Source organism: Halichoerus grypus, chromosome 1, assembly GCF_964656455.1.
Source record: "Halichoerus grypus chromosome 1, mHalGry1.hap1.1, whole genome shotgun sequence".
NCBI classification, from domain to species: Eukaryota; Metazoa; Chordata; class Mammalia; order Carnivora; family Phocidae; genus Halichoerus; species Halichoerus grypus.
Genome location: NC_135712.1, coordinates 197,630,265 through 197,651,536, shown reverse-complemented (window position 1 = coordinate 197,651,536; position 21,272 = coordinate 197,630,265). Strand labels below are relative to the sequence as shown.

At 57.3% G+C, this 21,272-nt stretch overlaps 2 protein-coding genes across 11 annotated transcripts; one reads left to right on the top strand and one right to left on the bottom strand.

Annotated features, from left to right (window-relative positions):
• Window positions 1-527: 527 nt before the first annotated feature.
• Window positions 528-8,336, bottom strand: C1H3orf18 (chromosome 1 C3orf18 homolog). 4 transcript variants are annotated; one of them, XM_036091976.2, is made up of 6 exons: window positions 8,083-8,246; window positions 6,834-6,956; window positions 6,099-6,486; window positions 4,031-4,056; window positions 3,333-3,480; window positions 528-2,122 (listed from the first exon to the last, which is right to left on the bottom strand). In XM_036091976.2, the coding sequence occupies exons 3-6, from the start codon at window positions 6,330-6,332 to the stop codon at window positions 2,042-2,044; spliced, it is 489 nt and encodes a 162-aa protein (XP_035947869.2). In that variant the 5' UTR covers window positions 6,333-6,486; window positions 6,834-6,956; window positions 8,083-8,246; the 3' UTR covers window positions 528-2,041. The 4 variants fall into 4 exon arrangements, with proteins under 4 accessions (XP_035947869.2, XP_077933888.1, XP_035947867.2 ...); XM_078077762.1 differs by lacking the exons at window positions 3,333-3,480; window positions 8,083-8,246 and adding exons at window positions 3,219-3,258; window positions 7,976-8,059; XM_036091974.2 differs by lacking the exon at window positions 8,083-8,246 and adding an exon at window positions 7,976-8,047.
• A 122-nt stretch (window positions 8,337-8,458) lies between these two features.
• On the top strand, window positions 8,459-20,008 carry HEMK1 (HemK methyltransferase 1, mitochondrial release factors N(5)-glutamine). 7 transcript variants are annotated; one of them, XM_078077729.1, is made up of 11 exons: window positions 10,760-10,900; window positions 11,028-11,368; window positions 11,699-11,790; window positions 12,116-12,209; window positions 16,295-16,429; window positions 16,756-16,820; window positions 17,092-17,141; window positions 18,105-18,213; window positions 19,066-19,161; window positions 19,313-19,426; window positions 19,591-20,008. In XM_078077729.1, exons 2-11 carry the CDS (start codon window positions 11,297-11,299, stop codon window positions 19,682-19,684), a joined length of 921 nt encoding a protein of 306 aa, XP_077933855.1. In that variant the 5' UTR covers window positions 10,760-10,900; window positions 11,028-11,296; the 3' UTR covers window positions 19,685-20,008. The 7 variants fall into 7 exon arrangements, with proteins under 7 accessions (XP_077933851.1, XP_077933864.1, XP_077933855.1 ...); XM_078077716.1 differs by having other exon boundaries at window positions 11,028-11,406; XM_078077725.1 differs by lacking the exons at window positions 10,760-10,900; window positions 11,028-11,368 and adding an exon at window positions 8,459-8,649.
• The last annotated feature ends 1,264 nt before the right edge of the window (window positions 20,009-21,272 follow it).

Here is a 21,272-nt window from a genome sequence, read left to right as displayed (position 1 = left end):
CCTGGTTTGTGGGATTTCCTGTGCTATAAATTGGGCAGCCCTGAGAGAACCAGGACAGTTGTTCACCTCAAATCCTTCTGAACCCTGTAGGTGGTTTCCACACAAATAACCTTAGCGCTTCCCACCTCCACCTATCCCCTGCACCCTTGTGCTCCGGGAAAGACCACATTATTTTGTTCCCTTTTCTTCTACACCCAGCTCCTATGGATCCTGAGGCACCCCACCTCCCCCTGGACCTTGGGGCTCAAGCCCTCTCCTTCCTCAGGCCCCAAAAGGTCCTGTCCACTTGGCTTTTCCACCCCGGGTGATGGCAGGCATTGTGACTCCATTCCACAGTTGAGACACAAGGCCCCAGAGCAGCCTGAACTCAGGGCCCGAGGCATTTCATCAGATAGATCAAGGAAAACCAGCTGGGCTGCCAGCTCATTGCTGGGATCCAAGTGACTGTTCCCAGGCCCCCCACAGCCCCTAACCCATCCTGTCCCTCCTGGGGTTTCACACCCCAAGTGTCACAGGTTCACACTCTCTTCGTGTAAACATCTTAATTACATCTTTAATGCTCTCACATGGAGGTGCCAAGTTCCATTACAGCATCTGTGCATCCCAAATCACCCACAGCCCTCCAGTTGGTTCAAGTGCTAATGTATTTATAGCATCGAGAGGAGGGAATACATCCCATATCTTCCCCACACGGGTCTCCTAGGCCCTCCCCTCCTGACACGTGGTATTTGCCCGACAGAAGGTATGTGCTATCACCCCCCCGTGTCCCCTTCCAACCAGCAGGGGACAGCGACAGCGGGGAGGCTGGGCACGGGGGCAGGGGGCATGCTTCTCTGCATGCTCGTGTGTGCATGCACGTCCAGAGGAGAAGGCTGCCCAGCTCTTGGGGTCTGGCTTGGTCCCATGCCTTGTCCAGATGCCCCAGACTGGTAGAAGATTTCCTGAGGGGTGTTGGGTGGGTGGACAATGGGTGGGTGGGCTGTGCTATCAAAAACTAGGTCTGTTTCCCATGGGGCCATCCCCACACCCGTTTCAGGCAAAGTCACAATGTCCCTAGATAGCCCACAGCTTGGGACCACTGCCCTTAGACTGGCAGCCTCTCCTACAACCCTAGATCCCCAATATACACCAGGACAGGGAACTGTTCAGAAGCCAGTTACCTGGCTTGTAGAGCCCAGTGAAGAGATGTGGTGGGCAGCAGGACCCTTACCTTGGCTTCCCTCTCCTTTCAGCCCCTGAACACTGAAGGCAGAGAGAGTGGCCTATCCTGGTGCCCCCGCACACGTCAAGGGGTGGGGTGGACTTGGAGGGTGGAGCCCATGCAGAGGGTCTCCATCCTAGTCTGTGCCGGGACAGGGACATATGCTTGCACGTGAACACATTCATGCGCCTGCCTGGGGCCCTCCACACTATTCCCCCACCTCCTTCCCCTTTCCCAGCCAGTAGCTGGCTGCCAGGGAGGGTGGCTGGGAGGCCTCGTGGACCCTCCAAAATACAGATGGGCCCTGGGTAGGAGCAGCCCTCTTCCTGGCATCCTTGCCCACCAGGCAGTTCTAGTCTATCCCTGGGCTTCTCCCAGGGTGCCACCACATCCTGTCCCCAAGACCTGGTTGATTGCCCCTCCCTACTCCAGAGGAGGCTGCAGAGTCCAAAGACAGGTCTCTCCCTGACAAAGGGGAACCCCTCCCTACTCTCCTCCCCTGCCCCCTCCCATCCCATGTCTCCCCCCTACTTCCTCCACATTAGCGGAGCAGACCGTGATGTGACGGGTCTGGGCAGGACACAAGGAAGCCAGCAGCGGCTCTCAACTTTCCTGATATGAAGGATGCCCTCTATGCAGGGCCCTCAGATCAGGAGACCTCAGCAGCCAGATGTCTAGCCTGGCCAGGGCCCTCTCTTAGAGCCTGGAGAGTCAGCAGGTGGGTCCTTGGAACAGCTGGGCCTCAGCAAGGCAGGTCTCGAGAGTGGGTCCTAACAATCAAGCTCAAGGGGCACGATGGCAGATGTCTTCATCAGAGGGCCGGGCCGGTCCTCGGGCCACTCACGCATGGATGGCATTGGCTACGTCAGTGAACACCAGCCGGCTGGGCCTCTGCAGTGGGCCCTGAGAGGGGAGCGTGGTCTGCAGAGAGACAGTCAAGGGCATCAGGGACCTCGACCAAGGCCACGTACTCTCTGGCCCAGTCACTTCCACCCGTGCTTCCTGGTTTGCCTGTTTGCGCTTGGCAGCCGCTATGCCTTCTGCTTGGAATGCCCCCCTTGCAAGTTCACCCTGGAACTACCATCTGGCTCTGATGACTCCTCCCCGCCCCCAGCCATCACCAGCTTGCCAGCACGCGCTTACCCTGTGCGCCTAGAGGCTGCATGAACGATGCAGGCACTCCTCTCTCCCAGCAGAAGGGGGCTCACCTCTGCACCCCCCAGCCCTAGCACTGGGGCTGGACCAAGGGAAGCGCCCAGGAAACAACTGTCAAATTGTCAGTCGTCCCATGGGCTGGGTGGACCAAGGTTTTCAGCCTGATTTCCCAAATACCCCAAGTGGGGAATGTGTCCTGGTCAGTTGCCACAGAACTGGTGGCACTCTCCCAGTGTGGACTCTTCCGGAGTCCGATCTCCTAATTCTGCCTCTGGGAGGGCCAGATGCCCCCAGCAACCTGTGGGGCCAAGGCAAGGAGAAATGCAAAGGGGTTTCATGGGTCAGGGAGAGACCAGGCCTCCTCATGGTGCTCTGGCCCTTGGGGATTTGGGGGGCTGGTGGCAATCAGCCAGCGGCTCTGGTCCGGTGACCACACAGGTACCCAACCCTTTGGATGTAAGAGGCAAGTTTGGCTAGCGTCGCCATCCACCCAGGGTCTGTCAGTTACTAGGACCCATTAGTCTACTCAGAGGTGCCACTCTTCCAGAATCTGACCCCCACCACAACCCGCTCAGGAAACATGGGCCCTCAGGGGGGCAAAGGCACCAGGCTCTTAGCCCCCAACAATCTCTCCCATCAGCCCTCTCCTGCTTTCCTAGCCAAGCCATGGGGGCACACAGGGCAAGAATTAGAATTTTCACTTGCAGATGAGAAAGCAGGGGCTCAGAGAGGCCAAGGGGGCTGCCAAGATCACGAGGCTAGCAGGGGCAAAGCCCGGCTGGATCCCAGGGCTGCCCTGGCCTTGTGCAGTCAGTTTGTGGGTGGCCATGGAGAAATTCTACCAGTTTCTAAACCTATGTACCTGAGAGCTGCCACCCAACCACATGGCGAGTGCTGGAAAGCTGCATGAGAAAGGAGGGAGGGTGGGGGTGGTAGAGTCCTGAGCAGGCTGCTGGGGGAGCCCGTTAGTGCCCACCTTGCCCTGCGCGGCCTGCACAGAGGCAGCAGCCTGCATGGAGGCGGCGTCGCGCCCATGTTCCAGCAGCTCCTGCTCCAGCTCATCTTGCTCCTCTGTAGGGTCGAAGCTGTACATGGGCATGAGCTGGTGGCGGAGCTTCTCCAGCCTGTGGGTGGGGGCAGAGGCTGCTGGGGGAACGGCAGGCCCTTCCCCTCCCGCCAGCCCTCCAGGCCCTGCTCACTGAGCGCCTGAGTCCTAGCACACAGCTATGCTGGGGGCGGGGGGGGGGGGGGCGGCTCAGATTTCCCCCGGGATTAAATGAAAGACATTTTTTGTACTTGTATACCACCTCCACCCTTCAGATGGATAGTTACCCACTCCCGGGACCAGATGGGGCCATGGCCCACACAGGCATCATCTGTGGGGTCCATGGGGACTGCCTAGGCCAGGCCCTTGTGTGATCCACAGACTCTGGGGGCTGGGCAGGGGCAGGGAGTCAGTGACCTGGAGCTTGGGGCAGTGGGGCAAAAGTGGCTCAGCACTTCCCGAGGGCAAGCCGTCAACCCCAGCCTTCAGTGGGCAGAAGAGGAACCGGCTCTCTGACAATGGAGAGGGGCCCCGACGGTGCTGGGACTCTCTTTTCCCACCCACGGCCCCTGGAGTCCAGCCCAACACTGCCAACAGGCTGCAGTTTTGGGTGGCAACTGGGGAGTTACCTTTTCTTCTTCCTAATGTACAAAACCTGCAAGAGAAGGAGCAGTGTCAGATGGCTGGGCAAGGAGTCCCTGATTAACCAGCAGTTCCTTGGGACAAGGGACAAGCTGAGGCCGATGAACAGGAGAACTGTGGGTCCCCAAGACCTCTGGGATTCCCTCCCAGGGACACACACATCCTGCATTTGTGCTTCCTTTTGATGTGTATCAGATGCTGACGGTGCCCGGGCTGCGAAGTGGGGAGCAGGCCTGCGTTATCTCCACCAATACAGACTGCAGCTCCGGCCACTCAGCACCTGCCTTGGACTCTTCAAGGGGGAGGGGAAGATTTCAGCGGCCCCCTTCCTCTCAACACCCCCCAGGCCCAGAGCCTTGTATGGGAAAAGAGAACAGGGGACAGGTAGTGGCCAGACTCTGCAGGGCAGTGCTCGAGGCAAGACCCTGGGCTGGGCTTCTGGGGTTTCCATGGGAGGCTGATAGCCTTCAGTGGACGGGGGCTGGGGAGGAGAGCCCGAGTCCCCGGACAGCAGCCTAAACTAAATGGCAGAACCCACATGCTGGAGGAAGGAGGAAGGCCCCTGGGTCCTAACCTCCATTGTACAGACCTGAAGATAAAGGCTTAGGCAGCCTGAGGAAACATACAAGACCCACGCACTCTGGGCTGGAGCAGGACATCCCTGTACAAAGCACTGAGAGATGGGGGAAGAAGGGGCTGACCCCTCTCTGGTTTGGGCAAGAAGGCCCTCTACCCTGGCCCTCTGAACGTTCCTCCAGAATGAGGCATCATGGAGTCCTCCCAAGTTCCTGGGACATAATCTCTGGCCTAGAGTTGCAAGGGCAGATTCCAGACCCCACTTTTTCCCTGAGGTAAGGCTGTTTGGGTTTGCTTCGCTGCCACATGGGTGGCATGGGGAAACACTGGCACTCCGCCTCGCCCCCGCCCCAGGAGGCCGCTCGCTCTGTGGGCTGCATCCTGGCCCTGCTCGCTGGCCAGCACTTGTTCTCTGGCGGCGATCCGGAGCCTACAGGGCCCATATGGCAACCTTGGTTGGACAGCAGCTCCAGCCAGGTCACGGATGGACCATCCACAGCTCTATTTGCCAGAACAATGCGGTCCTGAGCCTAAGGCTGGTCATCAGAGCCTGTGAGGGGCGGTGGCCAGGATGCCACCATTGTCAGGCCCCCTGGGGGACCTCAGGTGCACCTCCCCCCTTCCTTGTCTGAGCCAGCACCATCTCCAGCAGTCCCTCAGTGACATTTTGAGTGTCCGTGTAGCAGATTAGGGGGAGGGCCCATATCTGCAGGGACAGACACCAGATCTGGAAACGCCATATCCCCTATCAGGGAACACCTTCAGTCTTCACCCCAGCTCACCTCCGTTCAGAGGTCTGCCCAAGTTTGCCCCTTCTTGTGGTACTGGGGCCAGGCCTCCACTTTGGGGTCTCAGCTCTAATGTTGCCTCCTCAGTTTGTCCCTGACCACCTAGCCTAGAAAGTCCTCCTGCCCAATTCCCCAACTCAGTCCCTCCGGGCTTCCCTTGGCATCATTGGCTTTATTGGTCTCCTGTTCCCTGTAAGAACCGTCGGGCAGGCCTTAGTCTCCTTAGTCCCTGGGGACCTGAAGGCTCGGTCCAGGGCAGGGGCTTAGGAAATACCTGGCAAGTGAACGAAGGCCGCCAGCAGCCTGCCATGCCCGGAGCAGCCTGCCCACACTGTGGCCTGTGATCTATTCCGATCGCCTTCTAGCCTCTACTCCTACTCACCCCTCCCTGCACTTGCCTCACTGTCCTGCCTGCTGTGCCCAGAAACTCCTGTCTGCCTCCAAACTTCACCCATCAGGACCCTCCACCTGGAACGCCCTCCTCCCCAACTCCTCTGTGGCCCTCATGGCCCAGCTCAAGATGCCATGTATCCTCAGAACCCTCTCTGGTTCTTCCAGTTGGAGGCAGCCCCTCTGGTCTCCAGTGGACACATCCCTGGAGAAGGGGAAGACTGTGCTATCATTAACAGACAATTGTCTTCTGATTAGAGTGCCCCCCCCAACTGGTCAGCCCCAGCCTACCAGCTCTTACCATGGCCACAGCCAGGCCAATCACCGTGATGATCCCAAAGGACAGAAGCATTGTGCCTACACCAGCTGTGCTACCAGTCACATCAGGGATTCTGGTGTCATTAAAGTTGGTGGCTTCTGTGCTGAGGGTGGTGGTCTCAGAGGCTGGCCCCTCTGTGGCAGGCTCCAGGTCGGGCTCAGAGGTGGGTGGGCGGCTGCTGAGCCAGCTCCTGGCAGGCAGGATCCTGGAGTCCATGCCAATGCTGAGACGGCCCTGGCTGAGAGACTGCCTGTGGTCAGTCGACCTGCCAACTCGCTCCTGACATGGGTAGTATCCCAGCCTGTGGCCCCTGCTATACTTCCAGGTTGCCACCTCCGAGGAGAAAGGGAGCTCCCCGGCCCCCTGGGTGCTGGAAGAGAAAGAATGAAAAACATGAGGCTTAGGACAGGACTCAGTGGTGAGATCAAGTACCCCTAAGTTCTGAAGGTACTGGGGAAATAAAAGTTTGAGGGCAAGGGCAAGTTCGGGGGACATTAGGACATGTGCTTTACTTAAGTACAGTTCCCGTGTAGATTTAAGAAGGTGAAAATGCCCCTTCTTTGAGGGTATGATAACATAGTGATCATACTTGGAAGATATGAAAGGTAGTAGGGAGGTTTGAAAGAAAAAGTCTCTCCCCTACATAATACCCACCCTTCCGCCCCCCTACTCCCCACATTTCCCACCCCCTCACTCCCTGCCCCCCATATCCCTCACCTCCTGCTTGGGGAGAAAAAAAAACACCGCAGCGTTTTCCTTTCCTGGAGGGAAACACCTGCCCAAGAGTCAGATGACCCTAGGCACGTCACTCCACCTCCCTGGGTCTCAGTTCCTCTGAGTCTAAGATCAAGATTAAAAACAAACAGACAAACAGACAAACAATACCCCACCTCCCTCACAGCCTCACAGGGTTATAAGGTCATTGAAATGTCAGAATGAACTGGTCCCTAGAAAAGACTTAGCTCAGCGTAACCCCTACCCACAGTAAGCACCCAGTATATCGACTTTCCCCCCCTTGGCCAACACACTTGGGAAAGGGGGAGCCACAGGAGCCCCTTGACCTAGCACGCTGTGTGATCCAGGCTATGTTTGCAGGGGATGGGGGCCGGGGAGTGGATGACAGGTGCAGAGAGACCAGAAGACAGGAAGGGGAGAGAGCCTAAAGTCAGGTCCCCTGACAGGGCTTCTCTGCAGGCTTTTAGGGTCACTGGACCCCCATAGGGGAGCTAGGGGCTGCCAGGGACAAGGAAAAACAAGGTGAGCAGGGAGCATGGAGCTCCCACTCTGAGGTGCTTCTCTTCTCCCCCCCTCCTCTCTTGGGAACAGAGAGTAAGACGTGCGGAGACCAGGGTGTGGCTTACCTCTTCCCAGGCCAGAGGCTCTGGGTAGGGCAAGGTGGGAAGGGGTCGCAGCCACCCTGCAGAAGGGTGGGCCTAGGGAGGGGGGGTACACAGCTCATGGCTGCACACATACATCCCTGTGCTAGCTCATGGGTGTATGTGGGGTGCCGTCCTGTGCAGGTGCATGGGTGTGCGGGAGGTGTGTACACACTTATGATGGCTCCTCAGGAAGGGGCAAGGTTGGCAGAGGGATATGGGGGCTCATCCCTCTCTGCCCTCTCTCTCTCCAGCTAGGCTGAACGCGTCAGCAATTCCAGGTTCTTTCTTGGCTCTGCCTCTGACCCCAGACATGACCTTGGGCCAGACCCTTAACTCTTGCTCTGGGCTCTGTTTACTCCTCGGTCCAAAACAGAGAAAAGGCCCTGCTCATCACTGTCTGGTACTGCCCGAGGGTCCAAAGGGCAAGAGAAGGAAACGGCTGAGATGGGTTGGCACCGCGACCTCCGAGAACCCGCATACCGTTCTCTACCAGGTTCCTCAGTCCTCCCTGCTCCAATCCCCATCCCCGCCTCTGCGACTCGGTGATTCCTCCATTCTTGCACAGAAGCTGCGACCTCAGCACTTACTTAATCCTCTCTGGGGCGCCGAGCTCAGCCGGAGAGGCTAGGGGTGGTGGCGATCGGCAGACGGCCAGGGCGGGGGGCAGCGGGTCCGAGCCCAGGTCCGCCCTCCCAGTGCGCCCGGAGCCGCGGGCTGGGCCCGCTACAGCGCACCGCCCGCAGCCGCGAGAGCCGGCTCAGCCAGCCGGGGCCGGGACAGGCAGGGCCTGGACCCACCGCGGGGGTGGGGCCGAGGCGAGTAGCCCCGCGGGTCCCCCGCGCTCCAGCGCCTCGCCTCCCTGCCGGCTCCTCGCCCCCGGCTCCCGATTGGCTGTCAGGCCCACAGCCTGCCTGGCACTGGCCCGCTCGCCTGTCGCTGGATCTGGCTCCGCCCCCAGCAGGAGCCGGACACAGGGTCTCGGTTCGTGGATACTACCCCTCATTACCCGTGGTCTACGCCGAAGTCGGGTGCAGGTCCGTGGGTGGCCAAGCCCTTCCTGCACCAGAACTCGGGCGGAGTTCTACCTCCGCCGAGATAGATTCGTGCTCCCCAAACGGAGGCGGACGCGGGAGGCTCCGGGAGAGCATTGGACTGTGAGTCCTTGGACCTGCGTTAACTGTGGCTCGCCCCTTTACTGCTTTGTGACCTAGAGCGAGATGTTTCCCTTCCCTGGAGCTCGGCTTCCTGCTCAGATGGGCTCTACTGAGAGGGTTCTTGGTGAACTACACCCAACCTGGGCTAGAAATGGGGTAGCTCAGTCCAGAGAAGTTGGGAGCTGTTGGTATTATTATTGGAGAGGTATTATTATTGGGCAGTCTGACACAGGCAGCAAGGCTACATATACCCCTCACAATAGCCTCCATCTACGGCGCGATCATCTCAGGGGAGGGGCCTTCAGATACCTTGTAAACCTTGGGGCGCGATCATCTCAGGGGAGGGGCCTTCAGATACCTTGTAATCCTTGGGTTCTCAAAGGAACTTACGGGGATCACCCCGAGAAGCTTTTGTTACAAATGCAGATCCCCGAGGCTCCCCCCCCGCCCCCCCCCCCCCCGGTCTGGGACCGAGTCCGGGGAAACTGCAGGTTTATTAGTTAACAGTGATCTAGTTAACAATAGATTCTGGTGGGGGAGGGCGTCGGCAGGCCACACTTTGAGGGACATTGCCATGAATTTTGTATTAGGAGCAACTGAGGCCCACAGAGTGAGCTGGCAACAGTCACGATTCGAACACAGGTCTCCTGTGTCCGGTTTCGAGTCCCCTGCTCCAAACCCTAAAATCCGGGAACAAAAGGGTCAAGAGCGGCCCCGGGGTCCAGTAGCCACCTGGCCCCCAGCGCGACTCGGGCCACTTCCTCGGCCAAGTTCTGGACACCGGATCCCACCCCAAATTGCTACCCGCCCCCAACACTGGAATCCGTCCACGTGCTGCTTGGCCTGCCCTGAGGCTACGCTCGACCACGCCCCTGGATCTCGCGCCCCAATTCCAAACCCGGAGCTGGCTGGCGACACGCCCCCGCTCGGACCGACAACACACCGCCGGCGGCCGGGTACCCAAAAGCCAGCTCCGCGTAGTCCTCGCGGGCTGGAGCCATGTCCCTTCCGTGACCTTCAGGAAGAATCGAGGGCCCTGGCCCCGAGGGAGCAACCTCCCACACATCCACGCACTCTCCCACCCGTGGGGCTGCGGGCGTAACCCGCGTGGCTTTCACAGCCTACCCAGCAGTCCGCTGGAACCCAGGAGCCCTAGGAACCCTGGAGCTGGGGGCGTTGCTGGATCCGCCCGAGCCCTTTCTCAGACGCGCCGACCCCGGAAGCAGGGCGTCCGAGGGAGCGCACCGCGGGTCATGCACATCCGGGAGCCGAGCCCCGGCAGTTTCTGCCGCCAGGAGGGCGGGCTGGGTAACTCTTCAGGCAGGTATGCGCTAGAAATGGGAACCGGGACGGGGGCCCCTGGACTGCAGTACCTTCGAGACCCCCCCACCTCGCGTTATGTAGATGAAGAAACAGGCTCGGGGAGAGGCGACCTCGCCTGGGTCATTAACGATGCCTTGCAGAGCTGACAGGGAAGCGGCATCCCTGACTTCGGGTCTCGGCTCTTCCTGGGGCAACGCTCAAGTGGATAGAGCCGCCTCTGGAGTCCGGAGGACCTGGGGTTGTGTCCTGCCTGGGACAGTTCTAGCTAGGTGATCTTAGGCAAGTCGCTTTCCCTCTTGGAGCCTCCTTTCCCTCCCAGCTTGTTTTTGAAGATGTGACACGTAGCAGGTGCTCAGTACATGCTAGTTTGGACCTTGGTCCGTGCTAAGGGAAAGGGAGCCACTGATTTTAAACCTTCTGGTAAACCTTGTTTGTGACATCTTAAATATAAAGTTAACAAAAATTGTCCATTTTTTTTAACCTGGCAATTTATGCTGATGTTTAGGATTATGGGTCAAATGGGGGTGGGGACGGAGAGTTTTAGCATACATATCAGTCACAATACAAGCAAAATGTCAAAAGCAAAGCCCCCCAAGCAAAGGCAGCTTCCTCTGTCTTGTAATATTAGTTAAGAGCATGTAACACTGAGTCCCTTCTATGTGTTGAGCTGGCTCTCAGGCCCTTGGTATTCATTGTCTAATGTACTGCTTGCTATGGAGTTGGTGTTATTTTCCCCATTTCATGGAGGAAGACACTGGAACTTAGAAATGATGATTTTCCCAAGGTCACACACACTAGGGGGAACAGATCTGTTCAACCCTCAAGCCTGGGTCCGGACGCATCGCCAGGGACTGAGCTCTGGCTTCAGCCCACTTCAGCTAAAAACGTGAAGAAAACATAACTGGTCAAGACAAGAAGAATCAAATAGGTGGGTGAAGGTCTAATGGAGTTAAGGAGGTAGCCGAGCAAGAGCATGCCCTTTCTTAGGCAGCAGGTCAGAGGGGAGTGGGTCACATAAGGCTCAGCTGTTCTTCTGGTTCTCCTTCCTCTCCCAGGGTGGCAGTCACATCTGGGCCAAAGCCACCTTGAGGAGTCAGAGCCCGTGACCATCTCCACCTGGTTGGAGCCAGTGATCATCTTCAGCAGCTGATATCACAAGGAAGATTTAGGGACCTGGGAGCGCTCAGGAGAATCTTTCCCGGAGACATGGAGCTTGGGGGCCGAATGCTCTGGGCCCTCCTGTCTGGCCCCGGGAGGAGGGGAGGCACCAGGGGCTGGGCCTTCAGCTCATGGCAACCCCATCTGCCTCTGGCTGGGTCATTGAATGCCACAGAGCTGGTCAGCCACTGGACTGCAGTCTTTGAGAAGAGGGGCATCCCTGAGGCCCAGGCATCCAGTGAGTACATCGTGGCTCATGTCCTTGGAGCCAAAACAGTTAAGTGCAGAGTTGTCAAGAGGGCAGAAGAGGGGGGAGGGAGGACCCTGGGGAAGAACATCTGGGCTTTTCTGCCCCACTGAGAGTGCTGAGAGTGATGGGAATTTTCTGAAGGAATGTCTTAGGTAGATACTTATTCATTCATCTAATGAACTATTACAGTGTGTGTCAGACAGTAGGGGTCCAGGGATGACCAAGGTGGCCAGTGTTGGGCCCATAGGCATTGTCCACATAAACCTGGGTCAGGCCCCTAGATTGGGGAGCCAGCTGCTCACATTCTCTGTGGGGCAGTTTCAGAGCCTGAGACCAGTACTTTGGACCCAGCCCCTGACCTCTTGGCAGCTACAATGCATCCAGGAGCTGAGTAGCCGCCGATTGCAAAGGTGAGCACCCATGGACCAGACCTGAGGGCTCTGTGTGGGGAACAGGTGTCTGGTTTCCCCCAGCCCGACTAATTCATGGTCAGGAAGGAGGAAAGTATCCAACGACTGGGGAGGTGTTGATATGAGGTATCGATGAGAGGGGGATCACGCGAGTAGAAAGGAAGAAGGGAGGGAGGGAAGGCCTTGGCTTGGCGCAGAGTCCTGGGGCACAGGAGGCATGACCCTACCTGACATTTTTGGTATCCCACAAGTGGTATCTCTCAACCCAGTCATGGTCCTGTTGGTCCAGGCTCTGGCACTGATCACCCAGCTGCCCCCTCTGCAGGATGCCTGTGCAGTACATCCTTGGCGAGTGGGACTTTCAAGGACTCAGTCTGAAGATGGCCCCCCCAGTGTTCATCCCTCGCCCGGAAACAGAGGTAGGTGTGCCACTAGGACAGGGCAGGATGGAGTTAAGGGTGGTGTTTAGGGCACCTGTCTTGCCCCGGACTTCCTCCAGGGGGTGCTGGGACCCCATGATTGTGGTTCTCAGAGGCCTTGCTCTTCCCTACTGGTGTCTCCTGGTTGGCTGGGTAGGTGGGGCTAAGAGTGCAGGGGTCTCCTGCTGGCCTCCTTGACTGTCCTCACATCTCAGGCCACTGCCCCAGTACGCAGGCCTGGCCTACCCAATCCATGGGGGGAAAATGCCCTCCTCCTCCTCAGGAGGCATGGGTGAAGTGGATAGGGTTCCAGCTGGACACCCTGAGGCCTGGTGCAGCTGTGTGACCTCAGGTAGGTCACTGTCCTCTCTGGGCCCAGATGATAAGAGGGTTGGGCCTTCAGACTAGGGAGGCTGTGGAAGGAATCTGTGACTTGGCGGTCCTCTTAGATCTACTGTCTGGTCAGGTAATCCCCTCCTGTCCCTCAAATTACTAGGACTAAGGATTGTGTGGCCCCAGCATGCTGTCCCTGGGTGAGGCACCCTTATTCTGGGAGAGATGCTTTCTGTGGCCCTTCATGGGCTTCCCCTTTGACCTTGTAAGGAGTGACAGAGAGCAGAGCAGGTGAATGGAGCTGTGTGTGGGCTGATGGGCGAGCTAGAGGGCACCAGGTTCTGAGAAGGGGTGTTTCTCGAAAGGTACCCAGGCATACAACCATTCCTGGGAAAGATCAGCCTTCATTCACCTGCCCAAAAAGGGACCCAGAACCCCTCCTCACTTTCCTAGCCTCTCTCCCCTAGTCGAGAAACCCTCTGACCCCATGCACTTCCACATCATGTGGTTGAGAAGCCAGGTCCTTGCCTTACAGCCCAGTGTTGGGAGGGACAGTAGGGAATCTGAGAACTTCCTGAAGTCACAGGGCTGCCAAGGGGAGGAGAATGGGGGCAGCGTTCGGACTTCCTGACTCTGGGTCAGGGCCCCAAACCTCCCTTGGGGCTACCCCATCTGGGATTGGACGAGCTGGGATGGGGTGCAGAGATCCAGAGCAGGATGTGGCCTGCCACCTGTAGCCTCTTGGGAGGCTACTCTGTGTCTTCCCCAAGCCTGTGACCTCTGGCTGGGAGGTCACTCACTGTCTCCTGAGGCTGTCAAGGGTCAGGGCATGGGAGGGGAGCAACCATGATGACCTTTGAATCCCCTCAGAGCTGACTCGGTACCAGCCATGCACTCCAGGGTTCTGAATGTCGGATGTGGACTTCCGGCTCCCATGTGGGGCCTCCCCCGCCATTCCTGTGTGGGTCTGGGCCAGGAGAGCAGCTCTGCTGCAAGGGGGAGGGGGAGGGAAGACAGAGGGGGAGGCTGTGGTTGGGAGGCCATGTCCTCACTTCACTGTACAGAGATTTCTGAGAACTTGCCAGGTTTGCCCCAATGTGAAGCCGCACTGTGGGGTGCTTTACCAAGAACTTGAGAGGACGTGGCCTGTGGCAGGGAGTAGGGAGAATGGGGGCAGGGAAGAGATCATGGTGCCTGTGTTCTTTCCATCCACTGAAGGGCAGTTTCTGATGACGGGGGCAGAAGTCAGAAATGCGAAGCTGTAGGTGGCACGTGGCCCGATGAGTTGGGCTTTCCCTGTGGGTGGGAAGGTGGCTCAGTCCTCAGCCTGGCAATGTGTACAGTGGGAAACCCAAGGCTGGCAGTGTGAACCATTCCTATCCAGCCTGGCGAGGTGAGGCTCTGTGGGGTGTAGGAGGCTCAATGCCTTGTCTGTGATTGGCTTGAGGGAGGCCATGCCACCCTCCTCGGGCTGCCCACCCAGAGCATCCTAATGGAGGGTGCTCACAGCACTCGGGTCCTGCTGAGGCCTGGGCCGACGTTTTGAGGGGGTATAGGGTCCTGCTGAGACAGCGGCTCCAGCAGAGCCAAAAGCTCCCTGTTCCCCACATTCCCTCCTATCCCCATCCCATCATGGTTTTGGATTCTTCCCTTATTCATCTGGAGGAGGTGCCCTGGGTCTGTGACCACTTGGCTTTCAGCCTTCCCTAAAGAGCCACCAATTTCAGACTGATGGAGGCTGGAGGCTCTTCACTTGGTGAAGAGGAGAGTTTTTGGACTTTTGTAGGTGGTCTCTACCCTTAGACCCCAGGTGGTCCCATAGCCAGGATGATCCTCTGGAGTGTAACAGAGGGTACTGGGGGCAGTGGGGGCCCAGTCTCTCAGCTTCACACGCTGCCCAGGGTGGCTGTTCATATATGTGGTGTGTGTCTCCCAGGTCAAGGGTGTCTTTGTGAGGAGGCTGGCCAAGAGGTCATTCTCCAACCAGAGTAGGTCTGTCTGTGGCCAGGAAACCAGGAGATGCTCACAGCCCTGACAAGTCTCAGCTCTCCTACCAGCCGCTCATACGTGGCCTCAGCACTGAGACCACAGTCTCCACCACAGCCCTAGGCTGCTGGCGCTATGTCAGTCCCAACACTGAGGGCCCAAATTGCTGCAAGCACCCTTAAAATCTCCATTAGTGCCTGGTACAGGGCTGGTGGGAACAGGTGGGGGGAATAGAAAGGGTTGGACCCACTGGCCAAGTTCTACCTGCCTTGGACTTGCTACCCTGCGGACAGGTGAGCTCTCTGCTCTGGGGATTGGGGGGCCTGGAAGGATGAAATGCCTTTTGGGACTCAGCACTGAGGAGCTTAAGTGAAGAATGGGTCTGAGCGATCTGGAGCCACTGAGCCTGACTGTTGATGTTGGAGATTTGGGGGGACCTGGTGGGGGGTCTGAGACTCAGGGTGGCTTCCCACAAGAGCTTGCCAGGCCCTTGGGAAGTAGCCAAGAGGCCCCCTGAGGGTCAGACCTTGCCTCTGGGACACACTGTGATGGGTTGGATCCCCGGTCTTCCCATCATGGAGCCTTCAGTCTGGTGGGAGAGGCAAACCGCATCCTAGACTTGAGACTCAATGGTGAGGAAAGCCATGAGAGACAGCCTGGCAGGGAGTGAGGAAGCCTTTCTGGAGGAGGTGGACCTCTTTATAGATGAGGGAAGCACCCACTTGCTGATCCCTCTGCCCATTCCCTGAGCCAGCCCTGCCTGGGATCCTGGAGTCCCAAGTAGAGAGACCTCTCCTAAGGGCTGCCTTTGAGAACGAAGCACACTGCCCTTCCCCGGCTCCATGCCTGGCTACTTGGGCCCTCACTCCACTGCTCATTAGAAACAGTTGGCTTCTGGGCGGCAGCAGCCCTCCACCCTCACCTCTACCCTCTGTTGGCTTCCATGCACAGTCTCTGCAGGTGGCAGATGGTGGACAAGACTTGAAAGCCTGTTGTTTCCAAAGTGACACTGTCTAGAAGTGTCCCCCGGCCCCCAAGACAGGTGTGGTGCAGTCAGGCATCCCCTGTCACATCATGCCCACTTACCCTGTGCCCTGTGTATACCATAGTCCCTTCAGATATGGGGCTCAGGCAGGACTGTCTTCTCCCTACTGTGCCCCACCCCCATGAAGGGAATTCCATGTCCTTTTGGCCTGGAAACCTCCCTGGGAGCGTCCTAAGTTCAGCTCTGTGAAGAAGCTGGGGACACTCCGGCTCCTGATAATTAGCAATCGTGAGCTGTAAGTTGGGCTCCAGGAGGGAACTTGGCTTCCTCAATGGCTGGTTGTGAGGATACAACAGATTAATGGAGGGAAAGCTCCATTAAGCAGGGCCAGTCACAGAGGAAGTGGCCAGGGACCATCAGGTATGGTTCTTAGCATTGCCATGAGCACAAGATGGGAGGCTGTCTGTAAAGGGCCTCGCTGGGGTTTATTGAACACTTACCATACACTGGGAATGGGATCTGTGTTTCATGAGTGTGGTTCTGTTTAATCCCCCTGCCACCCGGTGAGGTTGGTTATCCTCAGTTGCTCAGTTTTACAGATGGGGAATCTGAGGCATGGAGAGGCAGAGTGACCTGCCCACAGCCTGACATGAATATCAGTCTGGCTTTAGCCACCCCTGCTACCTTCACACAGGGCCTAACCGTGCTTGGGCCTCTGTACCAAGACCCCCAGGGGGGCCAGGTTGGCACTGACTCTGATTCGGACCCCTCTGCCTCACAGGAGCTGGTTGAATGGGTGCTGGAGGAGGTGGCCCAGAGTCCCTGTACAGTGGGAGCCCAAGGTGGCCCCCTCATCCTGGAGGTGGGCTGCGGATCGGGAGCCATCGCCCTCAGCCTGCTGAGTCAGCTTCCCCAGGTGAGCCCCCTCTGCATCCCTGTGCCCCACCCTGAGTAGACTGGGACTGCCACTCACTGTCCCTCCCACTGATCCTCCCCCACCCATCTCTGCTAGAAGCACTTGATGGGAGGTGGCCAGATGTGGGAGGACAGGGCTGCCTCCAGCCCATCATGGTCACAGCCCCCATCCCCTTTTGTCTGGCCAGACCCTGGCTACAAAGAGGGGACAGCTGTTGGGTATTTCCCTCCTCTCTGGTACGGGGATAGAGGGGAGCTCTGGTCTCCAGGCCTGGCTTCTCTGGGCACCCTGCCTCCTATGTACCCTTTGTTTGTTCTTGGGGGCAGAGCCGAGTCATTGCCGTGGATAAAGGAGAAGCTGCCATCTGCCTGACCCAGGAGAATGCTCAAAGGTAGGTGGACAGGGGTAAAAAGGGCCAGGATTGGGGAAGTCCAGCTTTGGGGCCTCTTCTCAATCCCTATTTGGATATCTTACTAACTGATGTTTGCTTTCCACTCCTAAGAAAGGGGAGGTGGGGCGGAGCGGCCTGGCATGGACCCCACAGGGTTATGAAGGACGATGGGCACCAGAGATCTGTCAGTCCAAGAAGGGTTTATTCTCATAGTCCTGGTAGCCATGGGTAGGAGTCTTCCCTGTGCTCACCTCACTTCCCATCTCTCCAGGCTTCGGTTGCTGGACAGAATTCGGATCGTCCCCCTCGATGTGACCTTAGGTATCTTCCCTACTGGTCTTCCCTGGGGGAGTGGATCCTGGGCACTGGTGCTGCTCGGTGGATGGGCACTCTGCAGAAATGGAAGGAGGGCTTCCCCACCATTCATTTATACATGCCCGTGCACGCGTGCACACACACACGTACACATACGGGGTATCTCAGACCAATCCCTGCTGAGGACAGGCAAGTCCCTGTTGCCTTGTGGGCCGACCTGACCCATGCAGGGACCGGCCACAGGGTCTTTCTTACTTTCTGAACCCCCCATAACTAATGAGTTTTTAACTAGGGCTTGCTTGTTGTTGAGAGATAAGCAGAAGCTCAAGAGAAAGCTTTTAGGACCAAAATACTTTAATACTGCCTGCCCTGCCCCTGTGTCTGGCCCAGGCATGGTACATACAGCTCAGCCACACCTTTGCAGAGTGTCCTTGCGTTCTGGCTCTGGTTCTGGCTGCATTACGTATCCACAGGATCTTTGAGCCTCATACGTGCCATCCCTAGAGTGCGGTGCACCTGGTGTAGCACATGGCATCTGGATGGAACCAGGAAACAGTTGCCAGGAATTGACTGAAACCAGGCATGTCCTCCATACACTCAGTCCATATTGGCTAGGAGGCAGTGCATGGCAGGGCCAGTGGGACTACAGAGGACAGAGGCTCTTGCTTTGCCCAAGCAATCAGAGAGGGCTTCCTGAAGGTGGCACTTGAGCTGAGTTTTGCTTATTGAGGAGGTTTTTGACAGGAAGAAGAGAGAGCAAGGATATTCTAGGTGAAGAGCTGCCATGTCAGAGTATACACGCTCCTGACCAGTCTGCTGGCTGGGGACCCTGGGCACTAATCTGCAAGCCTGGGTTATCAGGTCCAGAGATAGGCCCAGGGTGTGGCTTGGGGAGAGGGACTACCCAAGGGACCTGGTGGCAGGTAGAGCTACCACCCATTCTCTGCGTTGTGTTCCCTTTGACTGTAGAGGGGAGCTGGGCGCACCTCCTGCCCTGGGGCCCCATGGACCTGGTCGTCAGCAACCCTCCCTACATCTTCCACCAAGACATGGAGCAGCTGGCCCCTGAGATCCGCAGGTGCAGGGTGTGGTGGGAGGGAGGCCGGCGCTGAGAGGGCCTAGTAGGATGTGTCTGCCCTGGGGGACTACACCATTGGGAGGTACAGGGAGGGAGAAGGGACTGAAAGGGGCAGCGATGTTGAAAGAAAGGCTCATTCTGGAGCCCACAGACCTACTTGGTTCAGCTTCTGCCTTCCCACTGAAGACCACTGGATAATCACAGAACCTCTCTGAGCCTCATTTCTGACCTTTGAAAGGGTAGTGGTATACCTTTGCAGGGCCACGGGGAGGACCTAGCAATGACTCATGTATCAGATGTGGTATAGAATACATAGAAGGTGCTCAGATGGGCACATCATTTTACAGAAGATTGAGGCCCAGAGAGGAAAGATGCCTGGTCCAAGGTCATGTGGGGGCTTAACAGGAAAGCGGGGACTAAGACCCTACTCCAGGTTTTGCACTGATCCATCCTGTTCTCAAACGATCTGAGAACCAGGGGTAGCCCAGAAGTCCTTGGACAAGGCAGTGGTAATGTGGGTCAGGGTGCTGGCTCCCCTTTTCCAGGTTTTCAGGAGTGGTTTGGGCCAGCTCCAGGCCTCCCCAGACCAAGCATAGGAGCAGCCTTATTGTGGGGAGACCCTCATGCCCTGCTATCAGTCAGTGGGAGTCACTGAGCAGCCCAGCACTGCCTGGTGGGATGCTACCTGTAGGAGGTAAGAGAATCAGAGCTGCCATTTAGGGGCCCTCTCTTCTGAGTCCTCAGATTTTCTGAGGCTGAGAGTGTAAGTTCCACGGGGCCCCTTTGTGGAGGGCCCTGCTCCGCTCTTCCACACTTTTCAGAGGCTGTCACCTTCCTCTGTTTCCCCTTCAGCTATGAAGACCCACTAGCCCTGGATGGTGGGGAGGAGGGCATGGACATCATTACCCACATCTTGGCCCTGGCACCTTGGCTCCTGAAGGACTCTGGGTATGGATAGGGCAGGTCTCCTGGGTCTGTCCCAGTGTGTACTGGGCCTGCCCTAACAGTCATTCTTATCCCACCCCTCCCAGCCCAGGCAACGCAGAAGTACAGGTCCCAGCCCTGCCTGGTTGAGCTGACCCATTTCTCCCCCATGTAGGAGCATTTTCTTAGAAGTGGACCCAAGACACCCAGAGCTTGTTGGCAGCTGGCTTCAGAGCCAGCCTAACCTGTCCCTTGATCTCGTGGCTGTGCGCAGGGACTTCTGTGGGAGGTGAGCTCTACCCACCCCTACCCCCACCACCACACCGGTCTTTCTACCCAGGCTATCCACAGCCCTGGCTGTAGGGCTGTAGGGAGAGTGTACCGTTCCCACTCTCTGCGCATCCCCTGGGACCCAGGCAGTAAGTAACTGGCCTCTTGTCCCTGTCTCCTTAGGCCCCGATTCCTGCATATCCGGAGGTCTGGGCGACAGCGTGGCTGCCCCGCAGATGCCTGGCCAGGGCCCCAGCCTGCCAGAGTGCCGGGCTGATAGTTCTTCCTGGAGAGCTACTTGGAGGGAGGTGATGGTACCTTCCAGAACCCAGATGCTTATGATATTTCCCATGATTCTGTGATTCTACATTTCTTTATGTTCTAGGAGACTTGGGGGTAGAAGCAAGGGTGGGGATATCTTTCCTGGGGTGGCACAGAACAAGGGCATCCATAGTTTGGCCCAGAGCTGAGCAGACCCAGGTTCCTGGTCTGGTTCCATCCCATCAGCGTTGCCAAGGGCAGGTTGCTCAATGTCTCTGTGGGTGGAATTGCCTTGGGGATATTGGGAGATAGGGCCAATAAAGTGTCGAGAGACCAACAAGTAGTGATCTAATGTTTTGTTACTGTGATTTGTGGGTCGCCTGACCCCTTGTCCCCAGGCAGTGCTGGGGGTAGGAGCTTCCTCCTACCCCAGCAGGGCTGGCCATCAGTCTCCTACCTAGTGGGGGTGTAGGAGCATGGTGTGGAAAAAGGCACATGGGTGCCCCTCCTGGGCCTTGGATGCCAGGGGCCTTGGCACTGAGCAGCTCACTCCTGGGGGTTGACTTAGCCCTCCACTGCCCTGGGTGTGCTCTCACACACTTCCCTGACTGGGCCTAGGCTCTGAGCACAGGAATGTCATCTGAGCTTCAGCTCAGAAATGGCTGCCTGCTTGCTGGAGGGGAGTGGGCTGAGGGCCTGCACTGTTCTGGTATCACACATCCACGTTTATTTAACGGAAGGTTTGTGTCAGTGAGGAGTGAGAAGGTTTATGTTTACTTTTTATTATCGTAGCTTTTGGTTAAAACATTCCTTCCAAATTCACCTTGGAGTTTCAGATCACTCCTCTGTCCCTGGTTGGGGCTGGGGAGAGCGAGAAGCCCAGAAGAGTGGGCACCTGGTTGTGACCTCCACCCCTGCTCTGGTCTGTGCAGATGTGTGGCCTCCCGGAGCCTAGAAGGCCAGCCCTCCTGCCCATAGCGGCAGGACACCTCCAAGTCGGCAGGTGCTGATGTGACCTGCATCAGGCTGGGTTCTGAGGAGCCTGGCAGACCGAGCTGGCTGACCCCACTGGCACTTTCTTTTTCTTGTTTTTTTGTTTTGTTTTGTTTTTTTGCCTTTTTAAAAATTATTATTATATAATGTATTATTTATTTCAGGGGTACAGGTCTGTGATTCATCAGTCTTACACAATTCACAGCGCTCACCATAGCACATACCCTCCCCAGTGTCCATCACCCAGCCACCCCATCCCTCCCACCCCCACCACTCCAGCAACCCTCAGTTTGTTTCCCAAGATTAAGAGTCTCTTATGGTTTGTCTTCCTCTCTGGTTTCATCTTGTTTCATTCTCCCCTCCCTTCCTCTATGATCCTCTGTCTTGTTTCTCAAATTCCTCATATCACCCACTGGCACTTTGAAGGGCCTGATCTGGTGGTGCGGTGGCCAGAGGCAGTGTGGTCTAGTGGGTGGCATCCTCAGCTGGGGCCAGGCTGCTGGGTTCCAGGGCTGTGTCTCCACTGGGACCTCAGGCAGCTCCTTTCTCTCCTGGTTCCAAGGGCAGCGCAAGGTAGCAGCCTCCTTTGACTCTCAGTCAGCCCGGTGGTG

Coding starts and splice junctions, on each gene's coding strand:
- HEMK1 (XM_078077716.1), top strand. CDS start 11,179: ATGGAGCTTGGGGGCCGAATGCTCTGGGCCCTCCTGTCTGGCCCCGGG. Junction 11,791..12,115: donor AGTAGCCGCCGATTGCAAAG/GTGAGCACCCAT, acceptor CCCCCTCTGCAG/GATGCCTGTGCAGTACATCC. Junction 16,430..16,755: donor TGCTGAGTCAGCTTCCCCAG/GTGAGCCCCCTC, acceptor TCTTGGGGGCAG/AGCCGAGTCATTGCCGTGGA.
- C1H3orf18 (XM_036091974.2), bottom strand. CDS start 8,019: ATGGGGATTGGAGCAGGGAGGACTGAGGAACCTGGTAGAGAACG. Junction 4,057..6,098: donor TTGGCCTGGCTGTGGCCATG/GTAAGAGCTGGT, acceptor CTTCTCTTGCAG/GTTTTGTACATTAGGAAGAA. Junction 2,123..3,332: donor TGCAGGCCGCGCAGGGCAAG/GTGGGCACTAAC, acceptor GTCTCTCTGCAG/ACCACGCTCCCCTCTCAGGG.